The 17162-nt window shown below is 36.1% G+C and overlaps 1 protein-coding gene across 7 annotated transcripts in view; it reads right to left on the minus strand.

The window, feature by feature from the left end:
* STXBP4 (syntaxin binding protein 4) overlaps positions 1–17162 on the minus strand; it is a 65826-nt gene that overhangs the window by 39774 nt on the left and 8890 nt on the right. For 6 of the 7 annotated variants that reach the window (XM_063409478.1, XM_063409473.1, XM_063409472.1 and 3 more), the window contains 15 exons: positions 16940–17013; positions 16659–16754; positions 16084–16153; positions 15078–15152; positions 12984–13069; positions 12247–12379; positions 11570–11702; positions 9381–9487; positions 8820–9009; positions 7715–7784; positions 5116–5198; positions 4527–4623; positions 3190–3296; positions 2449–2535; positions 1320–1385 (listed from right to left, as the gene is read on the minus strand). In XM_063409478.1, coding sequence (XP_063265548.1) covers positions 1320–1385; positions 2449–2535; positions 3190–3296; positions 4527–4623; positions 5116–5198; positions 7715–7784; positions 8820–9009; positions 9381–9487; positions 11570–11702; positions 12247–12379; positions 12984–13069; positions 15078–15152; positions 16084–16153; positions 16659–16754; positions 16940–17006 — 1467 coding nt within the window. In that variant the 5' untranslated portion in view covers positions 17007–17013. The remainder of the gene's footprint in view (positions 1–1319; positions 1386–2448; positions 2536–3189; positions 3297–4526; positions 4624–5115; positions 5199–7714; positions 7785–8819; positions 9010–9380; positions 9488–11569; positions 11703–12246; positions 12380–12983; positions 13070–15077; positions 15153–16083; positions 16154–16658; positions 16755–16939; positions 17014–17162) is intronic. The other variant, XM_063409477.1, reaches the window with a different exon arrangement.

Below are 17162 nucleotides of genomic sequence, written 5' to 3' on the forward strand. Positions count from 1 at the left end.
AAAATGTCCATTAAAAGCCCACTTGTATCTCCTAAAATAGATCACACAACGCTATAATTATATCTAATTTAGTATTTATCTTTGACTTCACTATATGGAACCCTTTCAATGCCTATAAGACAATCTGTTTATCCCTGGGAGCTTTGCAGAGCAAAGCTGATTTCACCACCACAAGACAGTACCTGAGAAAAATAAAAGTGGGAGGACCTCGAGTGGTGGCAAATGGGCACTGCTGCCACTTAAAACATCTTAAATCAGCCCTGCCCAAGGCTGCCTGCCCAGGAAAAGCAGGTTTGCTCTGGGGATTGGGCTCTGTAATAGCTTTAGTCTGGACTAACACACTGAACAAGTGTTCTGCTCTGGAACAACAATCAACCCATTAGAGAATGGGAACTTCAAGTGCATTACTGCAACAATCTTCCAGTTAAATTTTATCCAGAAGATAACCCAGTTTATTTCCCACAGTGTACAGAGGGAAACAACACTAATGGAAAAAGCTTCCAAGCAAGCTCTTGTATATTCGAGGAATAAAAGGTGATAAAGAACGTGTTCAACAAATCTTATGAGCAAAAATGTAAAACTCATCTTAAAACAGGGGATTTTAAAACTTTATCTTGCATTTTTCCATGACATCTGACATGAGAAATCTGCAAAGAATACGTGCAGCAGTGCAGGAGGGAAGGAAAGCAGGCAGCTCATTAGAAGGGAAAGCTGACAGGGTGTTCAGGAGGAAGAGAGAACAGGAAAAGTTCCTTGGTTTTGAATCCAGGCTATAAATGACATGAGACTTACATTTAATTGGGAATTTCCTTTAAGAGACACAAGGAAGCCAAATACTCTGATTTATTGGCTCATAATTATAGACTTGGAGGCAGAAACAGGACTTTCCTCAGAAACCCTGACTACAACTTTTTTTCCTGGTAATTTTTTTCACACTCAAGACTGGCTGACATATAAAGTAATTAATGTTAGGAGTGTAAATTAGGCAACCACAGCCTAAGAACAGCAAAATCTCTTCAACACTTCAGACTGGAAAGGTTCTGCCACATCATTATCCCACTTCATTGATCTAGCTGGTCTCCAGGTTCCTATCTCAATTCAATAGCAGAGAAATAGATTACTGCTCTAAAAACTGAATGATCAATTCTCCACTTTTAATCAAAAACTCTGTAGTGACACAAGAACCACTTTGTGTTGAAATCAATGGGAAAGAATAATCTATACAAGCAGCAAGAGAAAAAGAAGTGCTCCTTTCTCCCTTCCACAAAAAACAATGAAAAATTTTTAAATAATTGTAATTTTTAGAGACTTTAACATACTTGCTTGACTGCTTGTAGCTGCTCTGTTAGCTGTTTCTGTAAGTTCACAGATTCAGACAACTCTTCCTGTTAAAAAAGAAGAGTAAGTTTGAAAGAGAAAGTTTTGGTCCTAAAGCAATTAGCTCTTCCAAAACTACAGATGGCAATGCTTAACTTCTATCAACATCTTTTATAAAACCTGTGAGAAAACCATCTCTAAAAGCTAACTTTTCTGTGAGTTCACTGATGCTGTTTAAGTTTCTTGAGTATTTTATAATTATTTACTGAACATTTCTGGGAAATGTGTAAAAAAGAGTGTAAGAAATAAGGCAATTAATTACAGACTGATCATTGGAAGTTTTCCACATCAGCAATTTAGGGACTCCTGGTCAGGATTCACTGTGCTCAGTGTAAATGGGGTTCTCTCATTTCAGTACAAAGCTCTCAGAAGAAGAATCCTTGTGCACAGAACACAGAACTGATCTCTGGCCATTTCAACCCAAGGCTTCTGGAATTTCCAGCAAGATTTTTTTTGGACCAAGGGTCAGTTTTTTAACTTGTCTTTATCCCAAGCTCAGTATTCCTGTCTAAGAACCAGAGTTGTGTATGCTGAATAAAGAACTTTCTATCTTATGGTTTGCTCAAACAGAAATTCAGGACCATGGGAATGTGGTAGCAACCTGGGATATTAAGAAATAATATTTATTGCTTTAGGACTTGGGAATTTTGTGATGTCTGGGAAAATATGTATTTATTTTGCACACAGATTAATTTATCCTCCAATTTTGACTCCTTTCAGAAGCATCAGCACACACTCAGACTCTGCAGTTACTAGCATCACACATTTTTAAATAAAATTGCCATGCAAATCAGTAATTTCTCCAAATTCACTTCTGTGAAGTGTCTGCTTAGTCTCATTTCTCTATGGATGAGATTAAAAAATGTGTTAGCATTCAGTATAAGGGCTAAAATTCACTCTCTACACAAATATATTGTAAGCAATCCTCAAACGTGATAAGGACTGTTAGCACTGCCACTCTATTTATCTAGGAAAAGCTGCACATGAAATAAAAAAAATCAGTAAATTACTGTACACACTCAAAAAATTAGTCTCTTGAATAATTTAAAGTAAATAAAAATTAGGTGTTACCTTTAATTTACTAATTTCTTTTAAAGCTTCATTTCTTTCTTTCTTAAGTTTTTCCACATCATCCTCCAAGGAATCACAGGTTACAAACTGTGTGTATACAAATACATAAGATTAGAATGTATTGCTAATTGTGTCTTCCATAATCTTTAGCATCTTATATTAAAAGTTCTTGTTAATAAAATAAGAAAATATTAATTTTAGGATGATTTATAGATCTGAAAATGCTAAAAATGTTTAACAAAATTTTAACCAACTTATCTTCCAAATGAACAATTACTTTTCCTTTCAAACTGGATTAATGAAGTGTTTTTAAATGAATCAAGACTACATCTTTATTTTAATATTTTAAATAATAAGGCATTTTATTTTTGTGTTCATATACTAAAAATGTTGCTTTTTAAAGCCACCTCTAGAATAAAATTATTTTCTCTGTAGCAGTAACTCATATCACTGGGCCCAGTAATTGTTTCTCACTCACACATGTAACAATCCAAATTTTACTAAAAAACCTCAGTAAATCAATGTTGTCCAGCTTACAACAAACCATAATTTAATTACATTAATTGCTGTTTGCAAATTAGGCTGCTTTAAAAAGCTTCACAGAAACTAGGTTATCTTAAAGAACCCCGTGCTGTGGAGCTGTTTTAAACATCTGCCCCAGATTTGGGGTTATTTTCCATACAATAAACTCTCCATTAATCTCCTCCCCACTGTTAAAACCCTGAGCAGACACAGTTTTACCTGTGAGTCCTGGAAGGTGGCAGCTTCACTCACCCCAAAGGTTCCACATCTGTGGCCACCATCAGTTGAGTGCATGGACAATAAATTCCTTGAAACTTCAACAAAATCTAAAAAAAAACCAGATTTTTTTGTTGTAGTCTGGAAGTTCAGTTTAGTAACAGATCACTGATGGAACAGAAGTCATCACCACGAAAAGCCACTCGGATAAATGAGTGCCTGCCCTGCAAGCTTTCTAAAGAAAGAAAATCAGAGAGGTGTCTCCAAAGGGAAAGTTCTGGTAAAGCTGGTAAGAATAAAAATGCCCAAACATATTGTGGACTGAAATATCCTCAAATCAAATTGTGAAGGAGAAAAGCAAAAAATGTGAAGTTCACCTTCAAAATGCCTGAGATGTTCTGTGTTTGGCAGGTGTCTGTGAAAAATGAAATAAATCTGCACACCGGGAACACACACCTGCCCTTCCCCTTGTGTTGGCCTTACCAGAGGAGACAGGAAAAAGGAAAAATTTCCTGCTAGCTCAGAGCTCATGGTTTTCCTTTTCAGGCCCTTTAAACCCCTGAACAGAGGTTGGTAAAATTGAAGTTGAAAGTTTTAAATACAAACAGTCCTTCCTGCACAATCAACATGACTTGGGATTACCCAAACATTTTGAATTTAAAAATTTTGTTACACTATGACAGAAAGGTGGAAATATAGAGGTCATTACATCTGATTAAATATCCAATATCTTTCTCACTGAAAATCTTTTTTGGATGTTTAAGTACAAAATACTATTTTTCACACACTAGTGTTTTTCACAGACTTGAGGAAAAGTGAAATGTCTCACAGATTCTGTAAAATGTTTTTAAATTGAAACAGAAGCAACTCATTCCCATCAGAATTAGGTTTAGCTGGAAGAATTGTGATGGTCTCCCTGCAAACCTGTTTCTATATGCAATAGTTGAAATGTTCTTGCTTCCCACATACTAAAGTTAAGTGATCCATCAGTTTACTTGCTTCAAGAAGCCTCTTTAACCAAAAATCAAAATTTTCCCAAGTAATTTTTGGAAAAATTACAGTTCCCTATTTTTTGAACAAAAAATTATGGATTTTTTGAGCACAAAATAAAACTTTCCTAAGGCTGCTCTTAATAAGATAAATTTGTGATTTGCATTCCTATTACTTAGTTTCAGAACTTCAAGCTTATTTTCATACAGTAAAATAAGGTTCTGGCCTCAAACTATCATTTTATTTGCAGCAGCAACCCAATACTGACAAAAAACATATTAAAGGTTATTATCTATCATTTCTGTATTCCTACTTTTTATTATTTTCTATGGTAATTAACAAATTATTACCTCCAAAAGACACTGTTCCTTTAGAATCTTTATGAAGTTGCTGCCTTAGGGCTTGCTGCTGTTCATCTGTGAGCTGAATCCCAAGATAATTCAGTGCCTGGAAGGAAAAAACTTATTTTGGAGTGAAAAAAGAAAGGACTAAGGATAATGACTGCAGAGACATGAGGGAGTAATTAAAGAGCTCCACTTCAAAGAGCCTTTGTATCCTGGTACACTCTCACTGACAACACTTTTATTCCAGAGCCACTCAGTGACTTTTCCTTCTAATTGAGAGATGTTCAGATATTCTTTAACCTTGAATACAGATGACTGTAATAAGCAAACCCCTTTGTCCTTAATAACTGCTTTAAAAATCCTGAGGGATATTCGGATTCCCAGAAGAGTTAATCAGTAATTAGATTAACAAAAACAGTAATTTGCCCAATATATAAACTGAAATATTGGCCTGCAACATGAAAGCACTATCCAAACACAAAATTCTGTGTGTCATTTATACCTTGAAGTTTGTCAGCCTAGAAATATTGTTCAGATGTTTTACCTGCATCATGAAGGGGGAGGAAGGAGAACTCAGAAGATTTTAAGTATTTACCCTCTCCAGCTTTTCTGTTTTCAGATGAATACTCCAGTTCTTTCCTTGGGGCTCATAATCATCATTCTGGCTGGGGGAAATAACTACAAAATAAATAAAAAAGTAATAATGATGTAGTGGTAACTATTGCTCTGAAAAAATTTGTTCTGAAGCGCTGCTCATCAAGTGGATGCCAGCTAAATACCCACTTGCAAAAATACATGTTAATCCTTAGACTGACTTCTTTTTTCTAAGGACATAACTGTAATCCACAAAAATTATGGGTATCAATCACTTCCACGATTTTTTTTGCATAAAATTTGACAAGTAGCAAATTAACAGAAAATAACCAGGAATAGCTTTGAGTGCTCCATCAAGCATATGGCTTCCCCTTGTGGTATTTTCTCTTCTCTCAGAGATACACAGAGACTCAGGAAACAGAAGGGGAAACACACTTGTGAATTCCAAGACAGACCTCCAAGACACACCCTTGGTGTGAGGGAGAGTTGCCAAAAACACATGGAATGATCCAGAAAACGCTGGGGTAAGAGAGGGAATGAGCTGTTCCCAAACAGGGGCTGTGCAGAGGGAGCTGAGGCTGAACTCCCCTGGCTCCTCAGCATTTTTTCCTGGGAAGGAGCTCTTTTCCAAGAGCTCCTGTCCATTAGGCCACCATCCATCAGCACCTTCTGGCCTTACAGTCAGAAACACGAGTTTGTGTGGGTTTTTTTAATTACCACTTTGGATTTTAGATGTATGCAAATAAAACCAACAAATTGTTGTTTGCATTCGTTATTTATAAATAAAATGTAGATCTTAATTCTTCATTTCATTAATGGATTAAAAAGGTACTGAAACCAAAGCCAGCATTTGACAAGGAAAGGATCTTGCAGTTTGAGATTCTCTCTAAAGGAACAGAAGGAATCGCGGAGAATTCTTTTTTTTTTTAAATTTTTTTAGATTCACAGCGTATCTGTTTCCAAGCTCAAAGTAATTTACATACTCTTTACATGCCAAAAGCATCAACCAAAATATCTTGAAAATCTCTGACATTAACACCTCTCACATGCTATATTAAATTCTGAAGACAGTGGGCTAGAACCTTGGTGGAATTGGCTCAATTTCCCTTCAGCTCAGAATGAAAAAGCCTCATGTGTGAGTTTGTGCAAAAACTTCTCTAAACTATGCTGACTTTTTCATAAAGTGTTAAAAAAAAGTATCTCATCTAAGAGATGCTTTAATTTTTCAAGGTTATCTTTGAAAGTTTATCCTTGAAAAAGGGCAGCATGAAAGGAGTGGTAGATTTGACAAAAGATGTGCTGTTAAAAAGGAGAAAATGAAACATGACAAGAAGCAGCACAAACTGGAGCTGCTCTGCTACCTACAATCTTCAGATGTGTTCAGAGACTTTCCCCTTCTTGGTGCCTTCAAACAAAGAAGGTCCTGTGTACTGAATTATATTAACCAAGCGTTTTATATATGGAACATATTAAAAAATAAGATCTTTGTCTTGTTCCTTTGATTTAGTTGTAATGTTTTTCATGGTCAATAAGTAAAAATGGGGTGGTCATTAATCTCTAGGTGTATTCAATACTAAAACTTTTCCAGTTTCAACAGTCCACATTTGGTCAGCTCCCCCTTCAAGGAAAGGAACCAACTGCTCAGATTTGCAATGTGGGAACTGCTTCATTTCAAATCTGAATATCTAATGTGGGCTATAATAAATACAGGTACAATTTAAATAACATCAGTGGAGAGACATCTGGAACCAATCAGATCCTGTGTATTTGTTCTTCCTCTCCTCAGTACATTAGACATGAAGTTGAAAAGCTCAGCTTATGCTTAATTGCCACTGCCTGAAGAAAAAGGATAAAGTTCAGGTCTGCACAGAGAAACCCTGAACAGAGTCAGTTCTATCAGTGTGTCAATGGGGATTCCATTATTGTGACACTTTTGCATTTTCACTGTTCCTAAACACAACACATTTGTTTCCCACAGGAATTACAATTTTTCAGCTCAGATTTGGTTCTGACCAGATCTCACAAACTCTGTTTTTCCTTAAATGTTGTTTTCAAAATAGATATTTAGAGATGTGATCGAAGTGACTCTTGTCCTTGTTTGAATGTCATGACTCTAAAACACAAATATACATGATATATTCTATTTGTTATTAACTGAAAAGCTGCTAAGAGGGCTGCATGTTATTTCTATCCTTTTAATATGCTGCCCTGATTTAAGCAGTCAAACCGTGCCAGCAGCATCCATCCCCAGAATTTCATCAAATCAAGAAAGCACAGTTTCTATGGCAACCTAATCTTGATCTATATGTAAGTCTTCATTACATGGTTTCTACTGAGTCTATTATCATTACTGCTGTATAGCAAATGTTGTGATCACTCATTTTTGTTTGGTTTCAGCTGTTTATTAGAGACAATGTAAGTTATATTTGACAGAAGCTACTAAAAATCCATTGATCTCATTCTTTTATTTAGGAGTACAAAAACAGTGCAATATTCCTTTTTTTTTTTAAGACTATTGAGTCTCATTATGTACCATGTTCTCTTTGACTGTTATTGAAAGAACAAGGAAAAGGGTGGCAGGGAATTAAATCAGCACTTACCCGTGGCAGCAGGATTGCTGTCTAGAGCAGTAATTGGAGATTGCTCTCCCATCCTGACTCCAGTTTCCATCTACGAGAGGAAATGAAAAGTCACAAAATACCATTTCTAAAGCAGATCACAAGCCAGACCAGAAATGCACATTAATGAAAAAAGGGACAGGAAGGGAGACTGGGGGAAGAAGAAAGGGCTGGGTAGATCAAACCAAGCCCAGGAGAAAAAGAAAGGCATGGAGGGGGTGGTGGTGAGAAGGAATAGCACTGGGAAAAATCAGATCAGGGCCTCATCAAAACCTTGGGTTTTGAAAATCTTCACAGATTAAGCACAGGCTCTCTAGGCAACCCACTTCAATGTTTATATCCCTAATAGGAAAGAAAAATGGGCAAGAATTTTAAGTACAAATATAAGAAGATTTGAGAATCACCTGTTTTGATTTCGTGTTCGAGAACATCTTATTCTTCCTCCTTCTAAAGCAATACTTTATTTATCTTTAAAAATACAATGAACTGAAATATTTCTTTAAAATATTATCATATTTCTTTAAAAATATGATAAACTGAAAATGTTCTTTCAAAAATGGAAATATTTGTTTTAAAAATCTTCTTTCTCGTGCTGAACATTATTTCTTTACACCAATGGTGAGCTGTATGAATTAAAACATTTGCTGCTCAGCCAAAAGGAAGGGGAAAAATCCCAAATACTTCTAGGTCTTTTTTTAAGCAAAAATGTCATCATCACAGGGCAAGTGTGAGATTGTACTGTGCTCACACATATGTAGTAAACAGAGGGAGTGTTTTATCTCTGAAATACATAACTATTTATATCTAATTCCAAAACTTCAGAGCAACAGTAAAAGGGAACTTGGTATCTAAGAACACAGTTAATGCTTATTTGTTTTCTTACCCCAAGTCAACTAATTCCTCTCATCAGTGTGGGTTACTCTCCTGTTATACAACATGGCTGTTCCAAAAGTTTTGATATTCCCAAGACAATATTGTGCAGGAAAATAGACAGTCATTTTCTTACTAAAATGGAAACTCAATTACAATTAGGAGAAAAACAAGCATTTGCTCAGTTTGTTCTAAGAGGAGAAATAAGTACACTCACAGCTTCTGGAGGGAGTGTTGAAAGCAGCCTCCCATTAGGAGAGGGAAGAGGACCAAGGGCTGCAGCCTGCTGCTCTCCATGTGCTACAGAAGATGTTAAGAGGCTGAAAGGATGCTGCAGATTCTCTGGAGGACTGGGTATGTTTTTCTGCCTAATAAAAGCTATCTCCCATAAATTTTCAAACCTAGAACTAAAATGTTAGAAGTTTCAACATATTGTTTACTTGTACTATTCATAAAATTACACTTCTGCCAAAATTACACATTTCCAAACACTGTGTGTCGGTTTCTTTAATTATTTTTCTAAAAGGATGTCCTGTTCCCCATCATTACAAAGACAAATACCATAATTTTTTATTTAATCATTAAAGTATGATCATTTTGCAGGTCTAAAAGGTGCACTTGAGTCTTTTCTACGAAATAATATTACAACTGAATATTTAAAAAAATTAGTATCCCTCATTTTTTCTAAGCATACAAAAACACATTTCACATTAATCTGATCATAAATATCCTCTATTAAACGATTTTGGATGATTGGCTGTTTGACAGTAACAGATACCTCATCTTTGTTCTGTTGATTATACTTTTTGCCTCTTCATAGGAGACTCCAATCATGGACTCTTTGTTGATGGACACAAGCTGATCTCCAGGCTTCAATCGTCCATCCTAAAATAACAAATATAAAACCAAACCCACAAACTTTATATTAATTGCTAACACTACAGAAAGAATTGTATAGTCACTGCACTTGGACATATTCTCCTAGGAACAGAAATATCAAGAACAGCTCTGCAGTCTGCCTGTGCTTGACAGTCTTCCAGAAAGAAACAGATTAAACAATCATTCCTCACCATTAAAGCAGTCATTTTAAAATCTCATCAGAGAAAACACCTCAGAAATTGTATAAAGAAGAACTCTGGACCCAGCTAAACACTTCTGTTAAAAATAAACCACGGAAAGAAACAACAGATTTTTCCAGTACCAACCCATCTGACTTTGGGAAGATTCTTTACTAATTAATTCAGCTCTGAGCTGGATTAATTCATATTTCAAAAGCAAATGCTCATGGCAATACAGGGAACTCTTCAGACACTCACTGGCCATGTCAGTGAGAAAACCAGATTGATCTATTAGTACTCACCAGTCAAATATTGTCAACTTTGTGCTTCTGTTGAATTAATTGCAAACTCTCTACCAGCACAAGAACATCTCACATTTCTGTCCCAGAGATGCTAAGACAAGACTTTAAACATGCCAGGCTGATTTCTAAGACAGAGCTTTCTTTACTCACATTTTAACAGAGCCCTCAACAATTTAACTGGAAATTCATGCAATTCACCTATGGTTACACAGTTAGTGATGACATTTGTCTAATGTAATATACATCAGATTACACAGAACATGTCTCTGCTCTTCAGCTCCTAAGAAATGAAACACAAAATCAATCTATGTGAAAAAAAAATGTGTACAGAAGATGATACATAGGAAATAAGTAAAGTATCTTCTCAAGACCAGTATAATTTTACCTACTTAACACCCACACACCATAATTTTAGTTGTGCTGCTTCAAACCTGTGCCAGCACTTTACTACCTTTTTTTTTTCCTGTCACTTAGTGTTTTGTTTTGGTTAAAGAATAAAGCTGTAGATCTTTTACATTGCTTTCATGCAGCATGTTCTAAGATATCCATTTCAATGGTGCCCTCCTGTGGCAGACATTTAAAATACGTCTTAAAAAAGCTTCCTGCTTCAACTTCCCGAACAGGATAACCAGGACTGGGAAATTACCTCTATTATTGCTAATTTTAGAGCTTACTGAAAATTGATGTCTTAGTCTATTGATTATGTGTGAGAAGCTTTAAATTATGCGCTCACAGTGAGAAAAATGTTTTAGAAGCCACAACAAAATAGAAGAAAATAAATGAGGAATGATTACCATTTATCTACTGAAAGAGGTCTTTGAGAAACATTGCATTTTTATCTTCCAGAATGCATTTTAGAATTAAACTTAGCCTACAAAAATTCAATAACAAATAGTTATAAACTGCTTGGGGACAAAACTCACTGCTTATGAATTGAGCTCACCCCCTGTTGCTGGGCTAGAGGCCAAGGCTGGTATCTACACTTCCAAATAACCATAATTACTCAGGATGCCAGAGGAGACACTTGGATAAACAGTTCTGTGTACCTGAACCAGGCAATTACATTATTTATTTACTTTTTACACTGACAAATCCCCCTGATTTACATATTGCATTTGTCACAAATTAAAACAGTAATCAACACCAATTCATACATATTATTAGTATATTTCAGAATATTTTTTTTCTAATTTGCCTGCACAATGATTTCCAACTGCAAGGATCCATCTAAATTAAGTCTCAGGGAAATATGATTTTTTCAAAGTCCAAGAAAATAAAAAAGAGGTGCAATCTGTAGCTCTGTCCCATCATTCCTGATTTACCTTGCATCGTGCAATCTCTTCTAGAAGTTGGTTTTGTACCTTCTCATACATAAACTAAGGAATAAGATCCTCATTTACCTCAAATGAACTTATGAATAAATTTTCATTACCATGTAACTCTGTTGCAGAGCAGTGAGATAATTCTGCTAAAAGAGAAGGCAAGGAGGAACACAAACACATTTTGTATTTAAAATATGACTGCAGATGTAGCATACCAAAGCAAGTACTAAATTCAGGCAAAAATGCAGGTGTGTGAAGGGGAGGAAAGTGAAATAAGGCCTTTACCTTATGGCAATCACCACCAGGGATAATTTCTTGAATATATACCAAAGGCCCTTCATTTCTGTTAATTCCTCCCACAATATTCAAACCTAGGCTTGTTCCTTTGCAAACAGAGATAATCTGAAATGCACTGTCACTGGAGATACAAAGAGAAAAAGTAGGATTACTCCACAGAACTAGATTAGAAAGACTGAAACAATAACTTAATTTTATCTTACAGGCTATGCAAATATGTATTACAGTAACAAAAGAAATAGTGGACATTTAATTTCAAATATTATTTCAAATATTCCACTATGTACAACAAAATCAGCAACCTCAGACACTTCTGACTACAAAAGAATTGATATTCTGTTTTACAAGGCTAAAAATTCCTCTCTATTCTATAGAGGAGAGATATATACTATATCCCAAGGCTTATGGGAGTATTTGGGCACACATAAATCAGGAACACTAATTCATTAGGAGACATTAAAAAATCAACCTGATTAATCTTCTTCTACCACATAAACAATAAATAAATAGAAAAATAACTTATTAAAATGGGAAGTCTGCAATGTCAATGATATTATGAGCCCAAAATAAAACCAAATTTCAGCACTTAGTGCTCAACCCAAATTTTCCTGGCCAGCCAAATTCAGCATTTCCTGCAGCTCCCACAAGAGAGTTTTGAAGATTACTTTGGAAGTTTTGGGGATGGTGGTAGGACAGAATTATTTCTGCTGCTGCTGCTGGTGATGTTATCCTTCAGATGCAACTGAGGACTCTGTGATCTTGAGGATGACCCAGAAGAAAGGCTGTCTGTGGATTTTGCTACAAAAAACAGTAATAATAAAAATAAATCAATAAATGAAATTTTTGGGAAAAAGCACAAAGCTTTAGCTCACATAAGTAAGTTCAGTAGGACTATTTTCATATTAGAAAACAGAAAAACTAAACAATCAGACAAGCAAGAAAAAGTCTGCATAGTTAAGAACTGAGAGACACCCAGGGTTCCAGCAATAATTTTTTAAAACATAACAAGTGATGATTTTTTTCAAATATATCCAAAACTTACTAATGCCCCATGCTATATAAAGGCATCTTAATTAGCCAGCAGTTCCACAAAGATTAGAATTTATAGTGTTCTAGATCAAATTTTTATTAGCATTTTGTAGCACATTTCAGCTACAAATACCAAAAACTTTTCACCTAAATCATTAATTAAAATTGAAAGTAGATATCAATATATTTATTTTAAGAGCTGAAGAAGCTGACACACAAATTCTTCAAGGTACATGTGTATTTTGTGTGACTTTCAGCCACTTTCTCTAATACATCTCCTCTCAAATAAGGAATTTTAAATACAAGTTTCTACTCCACCCAAGGCTGATTTTCGTCCCCCAAGATTGTTTCAGGCTGGGAAATGATCTCTCACCAGCTAACTGATGTGTTGGAGAAGTTCTTGCAGAGCTGGTGTCACTGTGAGAGCCATACTTATCCATCAGGTCATGAAATTCTTTCCTGTGCCAATGAAAAGATTTTCTTGGTCAGAATTTGGTGTTAGTTTGAACGGACCCTGTGAAACCTGCACTGCCTGTACTGAACCTGCTCCTCCTCAGAGGAGGAAGCTCAACCTCCACTGAAAGAGGAAAGTCCTGTCAAATGGTCAGAAAAGGCAAAAAAAAAAGAAAAAAAATAAATAATGTAATGCATGATAAAGATGGGAAAACAACAGACTATGGGTGAAATGGACTGCTGGTAAAAAAAGCTTTATTTTTATCGCTTTTTACCATGAAATGCAAAATTTTAAAAACTTGCAATCCAATCAACTACAGATAATAAGACAGTGGTACTACCAAGCTCCAGAACAATTTATTGATATTAGAGGGAATCAGATGATACACCTACAGCATATTCATGCTTTTAAGGAATGCTTTTAGTTCAATTACACTGAAGAAGAACCCAGAAGGACTGACAAAGATGTGGCCCCTTAAAAACAAGAGAAGAAATATTTATTAACTACTAAAAGCCAACAGCAGAAGCTCCTTGCGGACACAAATCATATTGTAACAGACTGGCAAAGATGCACATCCTGTGTGACAGGCATTGAAGAGAATACAGAAACACTTGATTTATCTGATATTGAATCCAGCCTAAATTAAGAAAAAAGACTCTAATCTGAGCTCTGATTACCTCAGTGATAACTGATTTAAAACATAGAAATAATCTAGAGTGATGTAAGCCAGAAACATCACCAAATTAATATTACAGAATTAGTCAGAGAGAGAAGAAATTAACTGATTGCAAGGAGAGTAACTCTCAGGTAATTCCAGTTTGACATCTGAAGGCTATTCAAAAATGCTGGATAGATTATTTTTTTAAAAAGAACAACATTTATTGTACTAATGCTGGCCCCAGGGTACACACACAAACACAGCTGAATGTAAATCAAATCCTATTTAAGCACAGAATGTAAAGTCACAATAAATGAATGCACAGGTGGCTGGTGAGGGACTCCATGGAGTGGCAAATTCTGCCCAGGCCACTGCACTTCTCCCCCAGAGTGGTTAATAAAGGACTGATGATTTTAATTATTCAAGGAGTTTACAGGAACTAGGCCAGTATGCTTTAGATAAAAGCAGATTAAGAGTGGACCTCACATATATGTGGGCAGTCTGAAAAAAGGAGAGATCAGAGGCTACAGAGTGATTTAGATGTCTGTCAAATACAAAAAAATAAAGGAACAGAAAGAGGAAGCTTAACTCGGACAAAAGGCTAAAGGAATTTAGAGAAAAAATCCTTTATGGGGAGATTACTCTGGAAGTGGAACATCCCAGGAAAGGCAAATAACAGCAGATACTCTCAATGATTATAAAAAACAGTTACATAACAGCTGTTTTCTCTGGAGATTTAAGTCAAAGGGGATATAGACCTGGATTTCACATTGCTGATGATTCTCTGCCAGTATTGGTTTATATGCTTAGCTTTCAACAGTCAGGTTAAAGCAATATTTAACATAAATGACCTTAAAATGAATATACTTTGGACTACCTGCTGCAGTGAACAGTTTAACCTACTTATCCAAACTATTCAAAGCTCATTAGAGATTGAAAATCAAACTTCTGAGGGGCAAGAACAATTGAATCTGCCTTTTATTAGAATACAAGATCAAGTTTAAAATATTATAGTTTTGTGGTAGCTCTAACAGAGTCCTCATTTTTCATTATTTTAAAATGTGAGAAGTATTTCAAGAACTATCCCAGCAGATAATTTTTAATGGTATTAGCTGTAAACATAACATTACAATCCTCCTCTTTAAACTGAAGTTGGTCTGAGCTTGCTACTTGAAGTGATTGATGCAAGTGATCTCAGAATAAACTGGTATCAAATATTACACAGAAAAAAGTCACATGTGGTGTAATTCTGCAATTAAAACTAATCTGAAATAAAATTAAATGCAAGCCCACCCACCCTGAGATACAGCACTGGATTTTTATAAGTTTTGAGGTTAAAATGATTTTTCTCTTACTTTGCTTCTTCATCTCTAGCAACGAGCAGAGACATGTGATTGGAGGCTGAGGCTGTTCTCAAGATGTCAACAGCCCTAGATGGGGCAGAAAAGAGCCAAATAAATATACCAGGGTGCTGGCAAGAAGTGAGCAGTGCTAGAAGAGCAGGAAAATGGACAAATTGCTAAGGTAATTAGTAATTTTCATGGCCAGATGCAGAGAACAGAGCTTGGCACTGGGGAATGGAGCAGAGGACAGGCTGTGGTGCAGCTGCTGACAGCAGTAAACCAGGACTGACCTTCCCTTCCCTTCCCTTCCCTTCCCTTCCCTTCCCTTCCCTTCCCTTCCCTTCCCTTCCCTTCCCTTCCCTTCCCTTCCCTTCCCTTCCCTTCCCTTCCCTTCCCTTCCCTTCCCTTCCCTTCCCTTCCCTTCCCTTCCCTTCCCTTCCCTTCCCTTCCCTTCCCTTCCCTTCCCTTCCCGGGCCACCCTGCTGCCCTCCTGAGCCTCCTTCAGGATGTACAGCCCACCCCAACAAAAGCCACAGCTGTGCCTGACTGAGAATCTCCCTCAGCAATACAAATGACAATTTTCCTTTCCATTTTCTACCTCCCTCCCCAGCACTGAAAGCTGCACTGATCTCTACAGATCCAGCTACACAAACCATCTACAGCTTTTTCTTTCCCCTTCATTGTGCCCTTACATGATTGCTGCCATCATTTACATCCACCAGTACCCAACCAGCAGGTAAGTTATATTTTAACAGGTTCTCCTGCTGTTTTCACACACATTCTGTAATCTGTGTCATTAAGAAACCAGCTAATTCTGGCATTACAGAAGCATACAAAGTCCTTCACTTTTGCACAACAGTTTTGCTGAATTAGATTTATAGGATAAATTATTTGTGAGCTGAACTCCAAGGATTTTGGGGGAGTTGTGCTCTTTCAGTCAGTCACTGCTAATGTCCAAACTAATCCCTGTATAACATTCCAAGCTGTAATTAACATTCAGGAATCAGTACAAACATACCTTTCATTTGTTACTCCAACCAAGTTTTCTCCATTGACATCTAAAATTAGGTCCCCAGTGAGCAAACGGCCTTTAAGTGAAACCAACAGGGGTTGATGAATCAACAAGAAAAGGTGAACATATTGTATTAAAGCAGGACTTTTCCTTTCAATTTTATGTGATTTAATGCCTTAAACAGCTTTATAACTCTTGGCACATGATCTTAAGATAACTGAGGCAAGACTAGAAACCATAAATCAGTCTTGTTAACAACAGAATAGCCACTGGAAATTACAGTCATTTAGCTATTTGTATTATTTACACACAGCATAAATATTTTTGAGACTAGAATTAGTATTTCACAGCTGTGGAACTAATTTTATTTAAATCTTGCTCTTAACATTATTTTAAGTTACCATGTGTAGATATATTAATGTTTTAGACATTAATAAAATCAGCTAGAAGGTTTTTTAGAACCAATTCTTGACTAGACAATACTATTTTAAATATCCCTACTGACAAAGTAAAATAAAGACTTCTTTTGACAGCTTTTTGTATGCAGTTTGTTTGCAGCCAAAAAAGTTTAAATTACTTACTATCTACAGCAGCAACCCCTCCAGGTAGAATTCTCTTTATGAAAATCCCATAATCTTCTGCTGTTTGTGCCCGATAACCTCCAATAATTTTAACTCCTGAACAACAAACAAAAAGGCAAAAATGAAAAATTGGTTATTCCCCCTACTGTGCTAAATGTATTTGCAGCCAAATCCACGAAAGCCAAATCAACTTTCTTGATGCCAGGTATGAGCTGGCAAAGCTCCCCAGGTGTTTTTAGGTTTGATTTATTCAGAATAACAGAATGTGCAGTCTCAGTTACCTAATCCATTCTGGCAATCAGAGAAAGAGATGCGGTGAACAGCTCGATTAATTCCATGAGGGCCCATAATGGTCCTAAGGAACAAAATAAAAGTTATTAAATTACAGAAATGTAGGTAGAGCTGTGTAAACAGAAATTACAGTGACTGTGTTTTCAATTCAAATAGAAACCTAAACCAGTTTTCTCCATTGACAACTTCATATTCTTGGATATGTCTGAGTTA

This window comes from Prinia subflava, chromosome 12 (assembly GCF_021018805.1).
Source record: "Prinia subflava isolate CZ2003 ecotype Zambia chromosome 12, Cam_Psub_1.2, whole genome shotgun sequence".
Taxonomy (NCBI): Eukaryota; Metazoa; Chordata; class Aves; order Passeriformes; family Cisticolidae; genus Prinia; species Prinia subflava.